Below are 21,080 nucleotides of genomic sequence, written 5' to 3' on the forward strand. Positions count from 1 at the left end.
AGGTATGGGGGTTATGTGGCACCTCGGTCGATGCTGCGGCACCTTTCCTACCGCTCTTGCCTAATCCCATCCCGGGGATGTGCTGGAGTTTGTTCATGAGATAAACTGCTTGGGCACTGACATATACCCCTTCATTAGCTGCCATGATGTTTTGTACGACCCGAGCCTCGGCTAAGGTAAAACCCGATATGAACACCTCTTCCACACCGTGTTCGATTTCTAGAACGGGCGTAGACACTTCTGGTGGCGGATGAATTGATGAATTTCCAAAAACAATGGCTACTCCCTTCCCATAGGGGTATTTCACCACTTGATGTAAGGTAGAGGAGACCGCCTTTACCTGATGCAGCCACGGCCGCCCCAAAAGCAAGTTGAACGTTGCAGGAACCTCCAAGACATGGAAATCTATCTCGTGCTGTCCCAGCCCAACCTTTGTTTGAATCTTAACTGTCCCCATTACTTCCCGACTTGTGTTGTCATACGCCCGAATCACCTGGGCCGTTGGCACGAAATCTGCGACTTTCAAACCAATCGCATAAGCTGTTCTTGCCGGGCAGACGTTGATGGCTGACCCCGTGTCGACAAGTACCACAGGTATCCATTTATCTCTGCACTCGACAGAGATATAGAGCGGCTTGTTATGGTTCGCACCCTCGGGTGGCAGCTCTTTGTCAGAAAAACTCAATGCTGGGGAACTTCCTCCCGAAAAGACTAAGCCCACCAGCTGTTCGGGCGTGGTATCTATGGAAAGTTTGGCCTTATCCATGGCTGACAGGACAGCCTGCCTATGTACTCGAGAAGCCATAAGCAGTCCCCAAATGGAGATGTCTGCTTGTATCTTTTTCAGTTGTCTCAACACAGCCTCGTCTTCGAGTTGCCTCTCCTTTTGTTTCTCTGCTTCATTATCTTTCCCAGACGCCTCTGGTTGATCTAGGTGTGGAGGCTTGAAATACCGTCCACTCCTAGTCATGTGATCGACTTCGCCAATATACCAGGTATCATCTGGTTGGTTACCTTTCCAATCCTCGTCCGTGTGGGCAAGACATAGATCGTCGTCTTCCCACCACATACCATCTGCGACTGACAAGCATCTGTCTGGTTCTGGCACAACTGTTTCGATACTCACAGTACCTTTTATCCCTATGTTCACAGCATCCTCCATTTCCGTACTTGCGGCGGTTTCGACCCCTACGTGGCCTTTTACTTTTCTAATCCTCGCAGAATCCTCGAATCTTTCTTGTTCTGACTTTGTCAATGCAGTAGATTGCTCACTGATCCCTGTACTTAAAATGCTCCATTCCCGAGCGAAACTCTCGACGCCGGCGCTCTCCGGCGATATATTCTGCTTTTCGACACTCCCGGGCGTTGTTGACATTCCTGCCCCTGCCGGGCCTTGTTCTGACTGGAACTCCCCTATTACATCCGGCTGATCATCTAACCACCCCGTGGCCTCTGCTGATTCTTCATTATCATACCAGTTGATGGCTGAGTCTTGGTCATCATGAAATTGGGACTTGACAACATCCTTTTCCACGGCTGTCAAATCATCCATTTCCTGTCCTGAATTGTCCCCTCGGATTACACACAGCTCTCCCCTGACTGGAAATTCGACATTTGTTCTATTCTGGCCCACGGGTGAAATGTAGTCATTCGGATTGTAAGCGTTCCCAACATCATTCTCAGGCTCCACGGACCCTGGTTTGACAACCCCTTTCTTGTTCTCGATGGTCACCACCACTGGCTTGGGTTGGGTTATGGAGATGTCCGTCATGCACAAATCGGTGCAATCGGGGAGGAAAACTTTAGGTTTAGGTAGGTAGGAGGGTGTGATGTAGATACTGGGATCGTAGGATGCGACCCCAGTGTGGATGAAGTTGACTCTTTTGGGTGGTGGAACTTGGTTATGTGCGGGGAGAGGATTTGTGGTAACATTAGGTTTCTCAGGGGGAAGAATCACCTCATTATCAATGAGATCTTGAATCTCATGACGTAAACGAAAGCATAGGTCAGTGTCATGACCATGCTGCTGGTGGAACGCACAATATTTGGCTGGGTTGTGGGTGGCGGGTAGTCTTTCTGGTAAGGGCCGCGGCTCTAGGGGCTTCAGATGCCCTTTCCTGATCAAAACCCCCAGAGCTTTGGACAGGGGCATATAAAGTGGAGCAAAGGTTCTGGTGTTTCTGGGAGGGTATTTGGCTGTTTGTGAGTTGCTTCCGGACGCGCCGGAGAATGGTGTGGCTGCTGTATTTCTTGGGGAAGGGTTAGTGGTGACCATACTTACTTCGGAGGTCCTGGCAGTCGCAGCGCCACTCGGGCCTGTATTAGTACTACGATTGAAATTTCTGCGGGGTTGGTCCCGATCATTATCAATCCAACCTTGTCTCAAGGCGTCCTCGATCTGCACCCCCATTTCATGTAAATCAGCAAAGGTGGGAAAGGGGACTACAATCATCTTTTGCATTAGCTTCGGCTGAAGATTGCGCACAATCATCCGAATCTGGTCTTTGTCTGTGGGTCTCAAGGTCATCATTGAAGCTTTAGCCCGCCATCTAGTTACAAACTCTGAGAAGCTTTCCTTGGGTTCTTGCCTCGTTGTCTCGAGATCCCGGGTCGTGATCTCGATTTGTGTGTTATACGAGTACTGCAGGATAAAGGCCTCAGCCATCTCGTCCCAGTTTCTCTTGACGTCGTCCCCCAACTTGGCATACCATGCGGACGCCACACCTGACAAGGTCCGGCCGAATAAAGATAGTTTCTGCAATCTGGTGAGGCCCATTGGCCTTAAGACATCTGAGAATAGTCGCAGGTGTACCATGGGATCCTCAGACCCGTCAAAACGATCAATTTGGGGCATCTTAAATCGATCTGGCAGCGTCACGGCTGTGTCGATGTACCCATCTCCAATGTCCGGAATGGACTTCGCACCTTGAGATTTCTTGAACAGCTTTTCAAGCTTGTGCATTTTTAATGTCATGGGGTCTATCTCAGACTCAAAGGGAGAATCCGATACGTTAATGGGAGTGGTTGCCTTGGATTGTTGAGGCGGAATCGGGGGTGGAGCCGGCCCCGTTGGGATGTCTGTATCTTCTTGGACATTCCGGGCGTTTGGTGTCTCTTCGGGTATTGGAACCCTTAATGGAGGAGGGATTTGCTGCGAAGGTGATGCACCAGTTTGCTGTTGCAATCTCCCAATTAAATCCGCTTGCTCACTCATAACTGTAGCCTGTTGCCTGGCAAATTCTGCCTGTCGGGCAGCATCTTGCTGCATCATTTTCATGCTTTCCTGGAGTTGGCGCACCATCTCCTCTAGGTTAGCCATACTGTTCTGCTCTGGTTGAATTGCTGGTATGTGTTCCCTCTCTGTGGGTGAAACGGGATCCTGATCCCTACTGTACACAGGTGGGGTAGACGAAGCCCTCTGTACCGATTGCTGAACCGATATCCTCTGCCTAGTTGCTTTCCGTTTAGTAACCGGGGGTAGAGAATGGTACACTGGTTGTCCTTCTATCAGATCCTCAGATCGATGGAGCCGACGACCTCTGATCCAGAGTGCTTGGGGGATGTCTACTGGGTTAGACGCAATGATGCTAAACTACCCTAGCAAAAAGATAAATAAAGCAATAAATAAACCAACAACTGGACAGCACAACGGCATAAAATAAACAAATAATATACAGTTGGATATTTAAAACACATAGTCGATGAGCCGAACACACTGTTCCTCGATACTGATCACTGTTCTCAAAATCTCTATTCCCAATACTGAACCCTGATACCCGCGGATAACTGATTCTCTTAAAGCTGATACTGATGCCCTCAGGCCAGATGCCCAGACTTACAAACTGGTGTGTTCATTTCCCTGCAGAAATACATTCTAACAGCACATAGCAAGTAAAGAGAGCCAAAACACCCCTATGTTGGGGTAGGGTTTCCCTGTCCTATTTTGTCAGGAGCTAGGGTTTCACTACGCACGCAGCGATTTCAAACAACTTAGCATCGGGTAAGCAACCTGTCCTAGCTTGGAATGGTCACTATGGTTCCGAATATGCACTAGGTCGAATGGTCAAAATGGGTGCCCCGGTAAAAATCGGGGTTTGTGTTCCCATACTGTCAGAGCCCATAGCCAGTCAGCCTTATGGACATGCCTTGACAAGACAAGCCTCCGGCAAACCGTTCAGGAATGGCAGATGGAAAACACTGTGTTCCTAGGCGCACCAATGCACATGCAATGCAAAGAAACACGTAAATGAAATCAAAATAGGATATCATGAGTTCGAGTCAAGCTCTCTAAAAAATCCCCAGCAGAGTCGCCAGAAACTGTAGACGCGCCCGCGTGGGGGGCCTCGATGCTACAGTTCGGACTCTCGGTTTTGTGCTACGGTTCTAAATCTGAACCAAAGAGTCCAAATCTGGCAAATCATTTGAGAAAACAGATTTTTTTGAAAAGTAGTGCCAAACATGGACTGCTTTGCCAGATACAGAGTCGCCACCTAAATATTTTTAAAATGGGGAAATTTAGGAAACCCTGACTCGGTGCCGAAGGCCACATGTCCGTCATCACCGGAGTTTGTCTCGGCTCGGGAGCTTGGGTACGATCGGGGAAGGTCAGCTATGAGCACCCCCTTTCGCCCGGTCCGAAGACCGGCCTCTACTAACCGTGATATCCGTTTTTGAAAACTTTATGTGTTCTTAAACCAATTGTTAGCCTAGAATTACTATGTTATGCGCACAGCAAACAAGTATAGACCAAATTGCCCAAATTGGAACAAAACATTTCATGTTTGTTTTGAAAAATGGTTTGCTATTCGTAAGTAGGCTAAAATGCAGGTTTTGCCACCCTCAAGTGGGCTTTTTAGAAAAGACGGTTTTGCCACTATCTAGTGGGCTTAACAAATATAGTTTTAACGCATTATCCCAATTTAAGCAGTTTGACCTCCACCCACAGGCATTCAGGCAATTTATCTCATGTAAACACTTAGCCGCATGGCAAGCATACTCTTATGGCAACATTCACACGCATGTTGGATGCTAAAGCATAACCACTTACATTGTACTCCGTGCCAAAACAATAAACTAGTTAGCAAATGTGCGTGTCCTAGTTCATGTTATTTTGCCTAATGCAACACATACAAGGTGCAATTCTAGTTAGGCTCGGTTAACCTAGATATGGCATACAATATGCAACCAACTAATTCATGTATTCAATTTTGGAATTTGAAAATACGAATGCGGTTAGCATGATGTACCGAGCCCGGTGCATGTTAACAGATGCATGAATGCACGCATGCATATCATAAGGTATGTTAATTTCAAAAATGCCCTAATCTACCATCATAAGCTGGTAAATAAAAGGGAAGAAAGAAATGGGGATTGGAAGACATACACACACTCACCCACACTTATTACATGTTTACCCTCACTCAGAGGGTTCGAATTAATATTACAGTCCCAAAATAATGAACAAATAAAATTATTACAAAATTCCTAATTAATAAAAAAAAAGGAAGCAAAAGAATGAAGAGGGTGGCCACAGCCTCTGCCTCGGGGCGCGCAGATGATGCATGCTCGAATCCGTCCTGCCCGGAAAACCCGTATTATGCTCTTGTCGCTTCTGTTTGTACTGCCTTGTCTTTCTGAAAATATCCAAAGTGCTGGAACAAGCTCTCTGCATCCTGCAGAGCACCACCGGCCAGACAGAATTGCCACCGGCACTCCAAAATTCCCGTCGGCACTTTATCAGATTCATCGGCACTCCAGATAGTGCCGGTCGGCACTAAATTCTGCCGGTCGGCAGAAACTTCCTGCAGCAGACAATTTGACAGCAAAACAGAGAACAGACAGTGCATGGCATGGGGTTTTTGGACACATGTAAGCATGGTCCTACTTCTTATCATATTTCGAACTCAAAGAAGCATGACCTTCGACCTTTGAGCCATCCAAGGTGCATGATGACTCAATGGATCAAATTTGCTATTTGATATGGAAATGCATGCAACAAATAACGTGAAAACCGGGGCCTTATCAAATTGGAGTCAAAGGTCCCGATGACCGGGAATCAAGGCGCGTTGCATCACTTGAAGTATGAATGGTCCTTGATTCCCGAACTTAGTTTGACACCCCAAACCAAGTAAATGCAATGCATGTAATGCTCAACAAGGCTCAAATGCATCATGCCACCAAGATATAAAGCACAACAAACATTATGCAACCAATATGACAAATGTACAATGCTAAGCATACAAGGTACAAAAATGGTGCAAACATGGACCAAATTGACTATGGGATCGATGTGCTACAAAGCTTAATGGAACAACTATGCAACAAACATGGAGCAAGCATGCAAGAGGGCTTAAAAATGGCAAAGGGGCAGACCCTTACCCTCCTCAAAACGGTGGCCAAGAGTGCTCAAAATGATAGACAATCAACTCATGTTAACAAGCAAATTCATGGTCCCAAAGCTAAGGCACACAAGGAGACAACTTACCTTCAATGACATGACCACTCATGGCAGGATCAAGACAAGTAAAAACAGAATCTATGCATGCAAAATAGGACCCCAACAGCTCCTAATATGGCAACTAAGATATCCCCCATGAAGCAAACACACTAAGGCTCATTCTTAGGCATAAGAGGACACATCTTCAAGGCATGAAAGAGGCCATGCATGCACACATACAAGCATGATTCTTGGACTAAAATATGACCCTAGATGATGCCAAATCAAGAGGGTAAACACAACCATGCATGCTAGAGGTCAAAATGCTCAAAGCTTCCAAGCCAAAATACAAAGCAACTCTAACAAACATGCTAAACATGACCAAGTTGATAACCAACAGATGTTAAGCATGGAAAAACAATGCTAAATGCTCCATGGAACCAAGCCAACACACACAAAAATCATGGCCTAATCATGGGATGTACTTTTAAGCAAGATGGAGCAATACAAAGCAAATATCACAAGCATACAAGAGGGCCAAATCCGGCCAAAAAACAGAGGTTATGTAAGACCTAAGATGCCTAAAAAAGTACTGAAATGAAGCCAAGAAACAACAAGCACACATGCTATCCTTTTGAGCCCAAAAAGCAAGGAAACAAAACCATAAAGGGAGAGGGGTGTCCCTCCCCTATGCAAGACTTCAAACCAACTTTTTTGACACTAAAATACACTGATTTTTGGTGATCAAAAGATCAAAATGCTGAAGTGAACGAAACCTTATCAAAAAGGCACCAAAATAGGCCAAACAAGGCCTATGAGAGTGAGTTTGCAATCTAACAACAAAGTGACGTTAATGAAAGTGTTAGAGCAGGAAAATATGAGCCTTTTTTATGTTATACACAAGAGCCAAAACAATAAACAAAATAGGTAGAAAATCAATGCAAGTTTGGGGAATAAAAGGGAAGATGCTCACCCTTGAAGAACCCTTGAAGAACAAATGGCCTAACCTCCTTCTTTGGATCAAAACCAGTCCAAAACTCAAGAAACAACTCCCCCAAGCCCCTCAATCTCGGACTAAGGTGTAATGGTGTGTGTAATGGTGCAAAAGTAAGGTAAAACACACCTTTTGGGCCAAGAAACACACACAAGAAGGGAGAGGGAGAGAGGTATAGAGATAATATGTATCTATATCTCTAAAGGCTGATTTTGCTTCTGTTTTTCTAACCTAGAACCAAGAGGAAAGCCTCCCTCTTATAAGGATCCCTCTTGCAAAGCTTATTCAACAAGCTTGGCTAGAGGGAAATCCCTCCATACACGTGTATGGAGGGGAAAGGAGTTGGTGCCAGCTATCACAGCTGGCACAAAATATCTCCACAAAGTGGATGAACAGTGGTCGGCTGCCCAAAAAAGCTATTTCGGCAAAAAACAGTGCCGACCGGCAACCAAATATGCCGACCGGCAATAAAGTGTGCCGACCGGCAAACAAAATTGCCGATGGAAGAAAGAGGCCAGCCGGTGGCCTCCAGCCACTGCCGGTGGTGTATGGGGATGTCTCACAAGGCATTCCCTGCCCCTCTAAGGCAAAACAAAAGTGTTTGGTGCAAAACCAGACACTAAACAGTCGAGTTCGGGGATCCTGAGGCAAGGCGCGCGAGCCGAGACCTCCGGGAACTCCAAACGAACACAATCATGGATGATCACCGAGTGTTCAAACGGTGACGTCCAAGTCTTGAGGACGGTCAAAAATGGGGTGTCTACACGCGGTATGGCCATTATGAGTTTCTGGTGATGCCATTTGGGCTTACCAATGCACCGGCCGTCTTTATGGACTTGATGAACCGGATTTTTCGGGAATTCTTGGATCGATTTGTAGTCGTTTTCGTGGACGACATCCTTATCTATTCGCTTTCAGAGGAGGAGCACAAGGAACACTTGAGAGTGGTGCTTGAGTTGCTTAGAGCCCATAGGCTGTATGCCAAGTTTGGGAAGTGTGAGTTCTGGCTAGGAGAGGTGAAATTCTTAGGCCACATGGTATCCGGAGAAGGAGTGTCTGTTGATACATCCAAGGTAGAGGCAGTGCAAGATTAGGCACAGCCTAAGAGTGTGTTTGAGATCCGCAGTTTTCTGGGATTAGCTGGGTATTACCATCGGTTTGTGAAGGATTTCTCCAGGCTAGCTTCGCCTTTGACTAGATTGACGCGGAAAGGGGTCAAGTTTGTGTGGAGTGAGACTTGTGAAAAGTCGTTCCAAGAGTTGAAGGTTAGATTGACCCCCGCTCCGGTTTTGATTATTCCGGAGAGAGGGTTGGGTTATACGGTTTATTGTGATGCCTCGCGAGAGGGTTTGGGTTGTGTGTTGATGCAAGAAAGGAAAGTGGTAGCTTATGGCTCACGTCAGTTGAAAATTCACGAAAAGAGTTACCCCACACACGACCTAGAGTTAGCAGCAGTGATTTTTGCCTTGAAGATTTGGAGGCACTACCTTTATGGTGAGAAGTTCGAGGTGTTCTCGGACCACAAGAGTTTGAAGTATCTGTTTACACAGAGAGACTTGAATTTGAGGCAGAGGAGATGGATGGAGTTCATTGAGGACTACGACTTTAAGTTGCATTATCACCCGGGAAAGGCCAATGTTGTGGCCGATGCCCTTAGTAGGAAATCCATTAGTGATGTAGCTTGTATTGCCATCCGAGAATGGGAGATGTTGGGAGCACTTGGCGAGTTTGATTTGCTACTGGGTGAATCTGTTGAGGCTGCGGCCTTGTTTTCTGTTGTCGCGCAGCCTACACATGTGACTAGAGTGTTAGAGGCACAGAGAGGTGACCTTGAGGTAGAATCGCTCCAAGAGAAGATCTCAGGTAGGAAGGTTGAGAAGGGTTTGATGGTGTATCCCGACCTGAGTGTGAGATACCGAGACCGTTTGTTTATGCCGGAGTCTTGCCGAGAGGAAGTACTCCGAGAGTTTCATCATTCACGTCTTGCGGTGCATCCGGGAGGCACTAAGATGTATCGGGATTTGGGTCGCCAGTTTTGGTGGCGGGGTATGAAGAGAGATGTGGCTGTTTTCGTATCGAAGTGCCTTACTTGCCAGCAAGTGAAGGCCGAGCATCAAAGGCCAGCGGGTTTGTTGCAACCCTTGTCTATTGCCGAGTGGAAGTGGGAGCATATCACTATGGACTTCGTTGTAGGTCTTCCGAGGACTCAGTGGGGTAGTGATGCCATTTGGGTGGTTGTAGACCGGTTGACTAAGTCGGCGCACTTCATTCCTATGCGCGTGAGAGATTCGGTAGACCATCTCGCCGACTTATATGTTCGGGACATAGTGAGACTGCACGGGGTCCCAGTGACGATCGTCTCAGATAGAGATCCTCGTTTTACTGCTAGGTTGTGGCAGAGTTTGCAGAGTGCCTTGGGCACTAAGTTGACCTTTAGTACGGCTTATCATCCGCAGACTGACGGGCAGTCCGAGCGTACTATTCAGATCCTTGAGGATATGCTTCGAGGTTGTGTCCTTGACTTTAGTGGGACGTGGGAGAGGCACTTACCATTGGTGGAGTTTGCCTACAACAACAGCTTTCAGTCTAGTATCGGTATAGCACCGTTTGAGGCCTTGTATGGCCGACCGTGTAGGTCTCCAGTTTGTTGGGCCGAGGTGGGTGACGCACCTTTGTTGGGTCCGGAGTTGGTTAGAGAGACGACGGAGAAAGTTGAACTTATCCGTAGGAGGCTGGTTACAGCCCAGAGTCATCAGAAATCTTATGCCGACCGTAGGAGGAGGCCTTTAGCGTTTGAGGTAGGTGATCATGTTTTCTTGAAAATATCACCTAGGCGAGGTTTGATGAGGTTCGGGAAGAGTGGGAAGTTATCCCCTCGGTTTATTGGGCCTTTTGAGATCCTTGAGAGGATTGGCGAGGTTGCTTATCGTTTGGCTTTGCCGCCGCAGTTGTCCGGAGTGCATGACATCTTTCATGTTAGTATGCTCCGGAAGTACGAGCCGGATCCATCGCATGTGTTAGATTGGACCAACTTAGAGGTAGATGAGGATGCCTCGTATGAGGAGAGACCAGTTCGGGTCTTAGATAGACGGGATCAAGTCCTGCGTGGCAAGACCATCCCTTTAGTGAAGGTTTTGTGGAAACATCACGGAGTGGAGGAGGCCAGTTGGGAACGTGAGTTGGAGGTCCGCGAGAAATATCCGGACATGTTTATTGATGTGTAATCTTGTGTTTAGACTTTGTAGTATTGTTGGACTTAAGAGCTTTATATATGTCTTAAGTTGTAAAACATTGGTAGTGTTTTGGTCTAATGGAAGTATGTTGTAGAACTTACCTTGATATGGGAAGTTGATTATGATATTGCATATGTTGGCTATATTGTAGAATTGGAGTTGTATCATGTATATTGATAATGATATGAACTGTGAACCATGCATGTTGAAAATGGTTGGAAATGGAAGGAAATTGCATGATAATAATGCACTTATAATATACATTGTGAAATACCTCTTGAAAAGGGATGGAATTGACCGGTAATGGGTCGAAATGTTTAAATATCATGTCGTAATATTGTTGGACATGGGGAAAATCTATTTTTGAACTTGTGTTTAATTTCGGGGACGAAATTCTTTAAGTGGGGGAGGTTATAGCGATCCCGGGTTTACCCTTGTTGTACAGTGATCCGGACATGTGTCCGTGGATGATAGTAGTTTATTATTACCTGGTGTACATCCTTTCTTACTTTGTATTTGAGTTATAGGATGTGTTGGGCAGATTTGTTACAGGTTGGTTGAGATTAGAAACCAAAACTAGTTGCCCAAATTTTGACCTGTCCGCTCGAGCGGGGGTTTTGGCGCTCGAGCGGGAGTTTCACCCATCCAGTATTTCCTGTGCAGTGTTCGACGCTCAAACGTGGGATTGGCCGCTCGAGCGGGATTGTGTGAGTGCCGCTCGAGTGGGGAGTTGGAAGCTCGAGCGGGAGACCTGTCTGCAAAAGTTTTGGGAGTGTGTATCCGCCGCTCGAGCGGGATTGTTGATGCTCGAGCGGGAGTCTGTGAGTGACGCTCGAGCGGGGCGACTTTTATATAAATCCGAGATCCGACTTTTGGATCACTTTTTCAAGATCTTTTCTCTCTCTTACTTTTCCAAAAAGCCATTTTCAGAGCTTCTCACTCTAAAACCGGCCCTTCTCTCTTAGATTTGATCTAGTAGGAGTTGTTTGCTCACTTTTGGTCTTTACGAAAGTTGTGTTGATCGTCGAGGGCTACATTTTAATCGGAAAATTTCAGAATTTAAAGCATTTTGGTTTTGGTCTTCATCTCCATTGGAGCTCAAACTGTGAGGTAGGGATATCCTACTCCTCCTTATGAGCTTTGTCTTTAAATTTTAGTATTTTGAGATGTTGGGGTTGGTTTAGTAATTTGTGAAAGTTTGGGGGCTTTTGTGTAAATTTACAAGAGTTGGGGTTTTCACTATATCAAACCTAGATGCATGTTTGGCATGGAAAATGTGAAATTAATGTTAAGACATTAATGAAAATGGAACCTAAGGGTTGTAATGTAAATTATGGAAAATGTCTTAATTACATTGGTTAATTAATTTGCATAATTAATTATGAGAAATGAGGAATTGATTTGGGAAGTCATGGGATAAAAGGGTGTAGTTGGATTATTTATCACTCACCGAGTTGGAATGTTGATTATATATCCATTGTTGCATTTATTTTCTGTATAGAAATAACTGCTTTGGGCTATCGGTGGAGGATAGTCTTGATTGTTGTAGACAATGCATGACGATTAGGCAAACTAAAACTAATCGATTGAATGTGTCATAGAGTATGACGGTGGATTGAATACATTAATTTTATGTATTGATTGATTGTGTATAGAACCTTTGTGTTTATATGCATTGTGTATAGAGGAGGAGATGGGGGATGTACTCCGCGGTTTAGGGGAAGATGGGGGATGTACCTCTAAACGGGATAGTGTTGGGATGAGATGGGGGATGAACTCCGTAGATACAGCTCATATGCTTGTCTAGAGAAGTGAAGGTACAGCTCATAGGCTTATCTTTGAGAAGTGTAGATACAGCTCATATGCTTGTCTAGTGAAGTGTGGATATAGCTTATATGCTTATCTGTTGATGCGTGATATGTTTATCTATTGATATGTTGATATAGCTAATATGCTTATCTACTAAATAAAGGTGGAGAAGGAAAGGTAACATAGACTTGTATGTTATGAAACTGTGATGAGATATATGTGGATGTATTGGTATTGGCCATCTATCAATTGCTAATCTTTTAGTCATCGTTCACAGTTAGTTTAGTATATCTTTGCTGGGCTGTGGCTCACCCTATATGGGAATATCATTTTCAGGTACAGGTAGCATGCCACCTCCAAGGACGTAGCGTGGGAGGCTAGAGGCAGGCGGACTTTTGTCGTTTTATTTCTTTGATGTATTACATGTATATTCAAGCCAAGGGCTTAATGTGTAAATGAGTTAGCACTCTTTTGTTGTAACCAAGTGTTAACTTGGAAAGCTGTAAGCCCGTAGGGCATTTGCTTTTGTTGTTAACATGTAATACTTTTGTAAGAAACTACTCTGATGAATAGAAGAATGTTTATCTTTATTACCAATTCATGTCTATATTGATGGGTTTAATGTTATTATTTTGAGGGCGTTACAGACAAAAGTGTAAAAATTCAAACCTACTGATGTAGGGATAGGAAATAATTTTACTTGGAAAGTGTCCTTGATTAGTGGATAAGAAATTTGGCCAGATTTTGCAGAGGCAAGATCTACGAATTGCATCAACCTCATCTTTACTAAACAGTCTTCATGGACAAGACCTACACCATTCAAAGGAACAAATTCAAGAAACAATTACATATAAGCCAGAATGTTAAACTCAGCTCAGCTCAACTCAGCTGCCTGCCAGAAATTTAAATGTGGCAAGATGAATAATTTCCATAGCTTTTCAACAAAGTGGAATTTGCTGCATAAAAATCTAAGTATGCATCCAGCCGTTGTGTTAGAAAGATTTTCAGAAGCTGATATACCAAAGCATATTTAGCATCTTTCTCCAATTGTGCCATAGCAGGCATAGCTAGCAAATCACACTGCCATGAAACACCACAAAGAATACACTTTGAGAACCAAAAACTAGAGTATGATCTAGGCTAAAGTAGGTTAAAAATGTGCAACACCTGTGCATACACTCTACAAGCCTAGAACCATAGTAAAGCAATGAACAATAAACACAACGTACATGGACAATCACTTAGCATAACTAAAGCATGCATCACACATCTTTTATCCAAAGAAAATCCAAATGATTCATCACAATGCTGCTTGACTCCCCACTTCAATCGAAGCTAGTCTGATTCCTCATTTTCACCTCTAGATCCCATATTCAAAATTCAATTCAGAATTCAATTTCCTCTAAACCCATATTCAAAATTCAGTTAAAGACTAAAATACCTGAAACATGTCAGGTGCCTTCACAAATTCAATAATAGTGCGGATAGCTTCCTCCTTGGCTTTCCCAATATTATATGCGTCTTCACCAGAAAAAGTTGCTAGATATTTGGTTAGGAATTTGAAAGAATTCCTTGCTGAGCTGGAATTACAATATATAACGTAAACAGTAACAATAAGAATTCCAAAATAAATTAGGAATTTTTTATAGAAAATGTAAACAGAAAGAATTAGTCACAATTTTAAGCATAAAAAACTTTTTCTACAACAATAAACAAGCATAATCCAATAGAATTAGTTACACCTTCGTCTAAAAATGAATCCATACACTTGGACGGCTATACCTTTTACTGTCTTTCAAGATATTAGCAATGGTGCAATGGAGTTTTCTCTGATCCTGGACCCCAATATTCCATTTCATCAATAAGTTATCCATATTTTTAAAAGAAGGTATAATATGTTCAGTGACCTTCCCATTGACTGCTAGATCAAGGGCCTTCACGTAAACAAAGATCTGGCTGTACGAATTCTCCGGCTCATAACGTTTGCAAACTACAACGTGCTCTCTATGGTCTCAAGCAAGCCTCACGAGCTTAGTTTTCAAAATTCAGTTCCACTATCTATGACTTTAGCTTCACCTCCAACTCATATGACTACGGTATATTTGTTCGGACCACTCCTCATGGCACCACTCTTCTTCTTCTTTACGTGGATGATATGATTATCACCAGTGATGATGTGGCTGGTATTCTTAGCCTCAAACAATTTCTCAATTGTCAGTTTGAGATGAAGGACCTTGGTACTCTTAATTATTTCTTAGGGCTTGAAATCTCTCATGATTCCAATGGTTATAATTTGTCACAAGCCAAATAAGCATCCGATCTTCTGGCACATGCTGGTCTTACCGATTGAAAGACTGTCTCTACTCCCGTTGATCCTCAGACTCGTCTCACTTCTCTAGACGGGGATCTTCTCTCTAATACTACTCTTTATCGCCAACTGGTCGGTAGTCTTGTCTATCTCACTGTGACTTGTCATGACATTGCCTGTGACGTCCATCTTGTTAGTCAGTACATGTCGGCTCCCCGCACCCCGCATTACACTGCTCTACTTCGCATACTTCGCTACCTTAAAGGCACTATGTTCCATGGACTTCATTATTCTGCCCACTCTTCCCTCGAGCTTCGTGCCTTTTCTGATGCTGATTGGGCTGGGGACCTTACTGATCGACGCTTCACCACGGGTTTCTATTTCTTCTTAGGAGATTCTCTTCTTACTTGGTGCAACAAGAAACAGTCCCTCAATGCTCGCTTTAGTACTGAAGTTGAATACCGTGCTCTTGTTGACACTACTCAGGAACTTTTATGGCTTCACTGGCTCCTTGCTGATATGGGTGTTTCTTCCCATGGTGCCACCTCTCTCTATTGTGACAATCAGAATGCCATTCAAATTGCTCGCAATGATGTCTTCCATGATCGCACCAAACATATTGAGATTAATTGTCATTTCATTCGACAGCATGTTACACGTGGCACTATTAATCTTTTTCCTATTTCTTCTGATGATAACCTGCTGATATTTTCACCAAGGCTCATCCTCCTAGTCGTTTCATTGATCTAGTTTCCAAACTCAAGTTGGTTAATGCTTACCCACCTTGAATTTGAGGGGGGCTGTTAATGTATATATTAAATTCAGATTTATACTTATCTCCTTGTATTGTAGATATATCTTGTCTATATCTCTCTTTCTCTCTCTATCTGTATCTTCTTCTATACTTATCTAGGTTTGTGTTCAGCCTATAAATACAGGCTATTCTATTGTATCCAATTCAATTCATATAATACAGATACACATTTTTCATATTTCTTTCAGCCATTCTAACATAATAAATGATACAGTGGGAGATAATAATAAGGATGATTGTGACATTTAATCACATTGTTATTTAAAGACATACACACTATTATGATCACAAAACAAGAAAAATGAATCAAGAAGAACCAAGAGGCCTGAAATTCTCCCATATGTTCCAAATTACTCACGACATCACATGAAAAGACGATTGTGGCTTGATCATCAATTCAGCGGGGACGGGGACGGGGACTGCGTTGGCAACGGTCGTAGGTGGTACAATGCCGACTATTTTTATTGGCGAGCAACATGCAACTGCTGTACCGCATTGCGTTACATACCGCACCCTTCTTTATAGAGTTATCACTACAAAAAAATTAAGGTTTTAGAACCAAAATTTAGGGACAGAATTATTTTTTAGGAACCAAATATTTTTATCGCGAAAGGTGTAATTATTATATTTTTAGCAACGAAAATTGGACATTAGTGATGAATTATTATCTTTTTGGGAGCAAAATTTTTGTCTAAAAAAAAAAATCATTTTGAGACCAAATTATTTTGTCCTTAAAAGTGTATTTATTAGTGACATTTTCAAAATTTTATCGATAAAAGCCTTATTTTTGACTTTTCGGGACAAACTTTTAGTGATTATCCTCACGATGATAAAACTTGGTCACTAAATGCCTTTTGCAACAAAATTTTCACTTTTAGAGACCAAAAAATTTGGTCTTTAAAACTCTTGTATGTTGTAGTGTATACATAATTGTTGAAGCAAGAAACCTTATAATCGTCTTTGATTCCATCAAGAACTCTTCTCCTCCTTCTCCTTCATCTGTTAAGCATTCGCCAATGGTGGTATTGCATCTTCCAGAGATCGTTGAGTTGCTCTTTTTAGCCGAACCTGCTCTACATATGGAAAAATGGAGCAAAACCATCAAAAGCAAGACAAAAGAGAAATTGATGTGGTATGGTTTGATCTTCATTTTATTCTTCATTTCTCCCTTTGGGCTTCTTCTCTTCTCTTGATTTTAGATATCAATTTCATTATCTGTGTTAGGAAAAAACTAGTATTTGTAGCACGGGAAAAAGCCTTGGCACCTTTTTGGATAAGAAATCAATGGATGAGCTTGCATTATTATTATTATTTTATTTTATTTTATTTTTTTCTATTTTGTTTTGATCTGCATGTGTTTGCTTTGAAAAATTCTCTATACACCTTGTTATGTATTTTTATGATATATATTATATATTTTGTGGTAAATAATTTTTAAAATTACGACAATTTGTGATTTAAAAATAAAATTATTCATTTTGTGGTAATGTTGTGTATTTTTGTGCTAATGTTATATATTTTTCTATTTAAACATTTTCTAATAAAAAAATATGTAATATTACTCCCTCTACCCCATAGGAATAAAAAAAAGGGGCATTTATTGAAAAGTCTTATTTTTGGAACTTCTATACCATTTGGTCACACGTTTTAAATAGTTGATTGAGAAGTATTTATTAAGTGTAGTGTATGACCAGTAAATCCTTTTTTAAATGTGGATGCATATTGGTTGGACAAATATACCCTCACTGGTTAATTGGGGAAGTTTTTTTGGGGGGGGAGGAGAGTGTGACATGTATGGTATGATACTTTAATGTGGCAGGTACTAATGTTGTAATGACCCAAATTTTTATAGCAGGCTTTCTCTGAAACACTACATGAGAGTGATGAGTGGATATTATTTGCTTGCAAGGCAATTGGAATTTTTTAGTGAGAGGAATAAAATAGGACCCACTACATACACTTTAGCTGATGCTTTGGCAATTGCTCAACATCATGATGCAGTTAATGGCACCGAAAAGCAGCATGTGGCTGATGATTACGTGACACGGTTGTCAATAGGCTACAAGGAGTCTGAGGAGTTAATTACAGCTTCACTCGCTTGTATGGTAGAATCAACATCTTTTTTTTGGCCGAAAAAAGCAAAATTCTGATCATCGGCTGAACAGGATACATCAGAAAATTCGTAGTCGAAGCGAGCGCCAAGTCTGGCCACCCAACTTTCGCTTTGGTGAGAGAGAGCATTGTTTCCAATCCTGTTAAGGGAAAACTCATCGAGGGTTTCAAGAACTCCAGTGTCACTTTGGTCCATGGTGATCTGCACAATCACGAGAGTTTGGTGAAGGCGATTAAGCAGGTGGATGTGGTGATTTCAACAATTGGATCCATGCAGTTGGAAGATCAGACCAAGATCATCGCTGCCATTAAAGAAGCTGGAAACATCAAGGTTAAGATTTGCCTTCTTTGTTGCCTCATTTGTCCTTTCCACATGATTATAAAATAATTATATATAAAAAAAATGTTGTAGGCCCTAGTCCACATGATTTGCCTTCCTTTTTCTATTTTACAACTATCATGTAAAACCTTTGATCCACCAAAATCGATTAAGTTTTAGACCCTAGTTCGTGAGGTCAAAATGAAGAGCTTGGCAAGAGCAACATTTTGACCGGTGGAGATCGAAATTCGGCAAAATCAAAAATTTAGATTTTTGCTTGTTTCCTCTTCTAGCTCGAGGTAGGGATTTTTCCTACACTTCTTTATGCACTTTTACTTGATTATATGGAGTTTAGAGTTGTATATAATTTAAAAAGAATTTTTGAAAAATTTGTGATTTATTTGCTTAAAAGAGAAATTTTGAGAAAAATAAAAAGTTGATGCCCAAATTGCAAAAGTGTAAACTTGGAATATGTTTGTAAGGTTATGAAAGAGTTATGTTTTAAATTTGAACAAAAAAAGACTTCAATTCGACTGGTTTTGAAATGTTTACCGGTTTGTGGCCAAAAGAGCATTTTCAAAGAAAACAAAAGAATTACGTTTAACTTTTGGGGCTTTCGATCAAAATAGGATGCCATAGTTGAATAATGTTTGGAGAATGAGTTTGGAAAGAAAATGATGTTTTCTTGGGCATTAACGGTATTATTTTGCTTAATGTATCCGTTGGAATAAAACCGACACGGTTAGAAATGGACCTTGAGAGGTTACCGGGCGTAATTGTGATATGAAAACTAGTGTAGTTGTTCATATTTGATGAGATGCGGAATAGATTGTATTTTATCAGAATTTTTAGAATTTAATTGTTTAAATATCTATTTAGAAATATCTATTTTGGGCTATTAATGGAGGATAGCCATGATGATTGTAGAAATGCATGAGACTTAGGTAAATTGAACCACATTCCTCATTTGTTGCATTGGACATTGCATTACATTCATTTCATTGGAAATGTATCTGCTTTTGAGAAATGTTTAGAAATGTATTTGTTTGCGAAAAGGTGAATACTTGGTGAATCTGGGTAAGGGGTGTAGAACCGCGCGGTTAGGTGTCGAGCCTTCCAGTTTATTGGTAAAAATGACAGTGGTAGTGCATTAGGGCCTACTTGCAGACACTCACCTAGAGATTCACAGAGCCTGTATTCATGTAACAGATATGGTTTAAAATGGAAATGGTTTTATATCTGTTATTGCATCTTAGCATTGCATACTTTTATAAAAAGAGAGATAAACTGTTTTATCATGAGCATGGCATGAGCATACTCCTCTTTAGTCTTATCATGGTCCATATGTTGTGTAGTATATCTTTACTGGGCTGTGGTTCACCCTATAAGCGAAATCATTTCAGGTACATATGATATGCCTCCGCCAAGACGTTGACTTGAAAGGACTTGGAGCTGAGGCTTCATTTTTATTTTATGGTTATTTGTTGAATGTAAGCCCAGGGCTGTATTTGCGTTGAGTTGAAACTCCATTTTGTGTAACCAAGAATGTTCTTGGATAAATTTGTAAGCCTGCAGGGCATTTATTATCTGTTTAGTTTCCATTTCATACTTGTTGTAAAATGCATGGCATTTGGGATTTAATAGAAATGAATGTATGGAATAGTTAGCTATATATATATGTTTGTCTATTAGGTGGGTTTTGTTGCACAAATAGATATACCCTGCCCAATTTTCGGGGCGTTACAAATGTGATACTCCAACGATGGGACACTCCAAAAAAAATTAAAAACTCTTTAGTGTACTTTTTCCAAATGTAACAACGTGGCAAGTATGATGTGACACTCCAAAATTTTTACTCATCCTTAGTGTTTTTTTCCTAAATGTGACAACGTGGTAGATATGATATAACACTCAAAAAAAAAAAAAAAAACTCCTTAATATACTTTTTTCATATGTGACAACGTGACAAGTATGCTGTGACACTCTAAAAAAAATTAAACCTTTGTGTACTTTTCCTAAACGTGACATGATACTCTAACGTGGCGGACCCAATTTGATTGAATTATTGCTTGTCTTCACGTCACGCGCTAAAATACAATTAGTAAGGAATTCACGTCCTACACTGCGTGTGTTGAAAATAACCAAAAACTTCAAAAATCTACTAGTGCGCTTTTCGAACAACGTAACACACAAACACCCCACCACCTTCCCCATACATAATCACGCCACCTGTCCCCCAACTGTACTAACAATGGCAAAATAGTCAACAAATAATTTAAGGGACCACTCATCACCAAAAAAATATTTAGGACCTTCTGATTACAAGTCTACAAAACGGGATTTACTGGTCAATTCCCTATAAAAAAAAAAAGGGCAAATTACACTAATGATCCTTGTAATTTGGGACTTGTGTCACTTTAATTCCTGACCTTTGAATTGTGATACATTTGACACTGAAATTTGAATCTCATTTCAAATAAGAGCAATTGAAGACACCGTTGCTCCATTTTAAGGGCAAAGTCATCAATTTGATAAAATATAAACTAGTTTGACAAAAATAAATGTCAAAAAAATATTTTAAATTTTAAAAATTATTTTTACCCACTAAAGATAAAATTATGTAAAAATAATGAATCTTTTACATTTTTATTTTTATTTTTTATACTTTTACCAAATTAATTTTTAGTATGTGTTTGGATGATGATCATGTAATGGGTGGTTGTTTTTGTTAATGTTTTTGGATAGTTATCATGTAATAGATGGTTGTATTTGTTGTTAGCATATTTTTTTGAATGATTATTATGCAATGTATGGGTATTAGACTTTTCGATATATTTAATATATAAAATATTTTTAGTTTTGAATTATTTGATTTAATGGATTGGTTTAATAATGATATCAAAGTTGTCGCTATATTTGACTTTTGAAAAAATAGAAACTAATTTAACAAAAATAAATATAAAAAAAAAAACAAGAATTATTTTTACACTACCAAAAAATAAAATAATATAAAAATAATATGTTTTTAATTTTTTTTTTACCAATTTAATTTTTA

At 41.3% G+C, this 21,080-nt stretch overlaps 1 protein-coding gene across 1 annotated transcript in view; it reads right to left on the reverse strand.

The window, feature by feature from the left end:
- LOC145822768 (uncharacterized) overlaps positions 1 to 14,969 on the reverse strand; it is a 39,994-nt gene extending 25,025 nt beyond the window's left edge. The window contains exons 1-5 of the mRNA XM_082920698.1: positions 14,897 to 14,969; positions 14,255 to 14,462; positions 13,914 to 14,052; positions 13,403 to 13,552; positions 13,173 to 13,283 (exon numbers count right to left, since the gene is read on the reverse strand). Coding sequence (XP_082776824.1) covers positions 13,173 to 13,283; positions 13,403 to 13,552; positions 13,914 to 14,052; positions 14,255 to 14,462; positions 14,897 to 14,969 — 681 coding nt within the window. The remainder of the gene's footprint in view (positions 1 to 13,172; positions 13,284 to 13,402; positions 13,553 to 13,913; positions 14,053 to 14,254; positions 14,463 to 14,896) is intronic.
- Positions 14,970 to 21,080: the final 6,111 nt, after the last annotated feature.

The sequence above is a fragment of the Camellia sinensis genome, chromosome 1 (assembly GCF_055761805.1).
Source record: "Camellia sinensis isolate YWXY chromosome 1, ASM5576180v1, whole genome shotgun sequence".
Taxonomy (NCBI): Eukaryota; Viridiplantae; Streptophyta; class Magnoliopsida; order Ericales; family Theaceae; genus Camellia; species Camellia sinensis.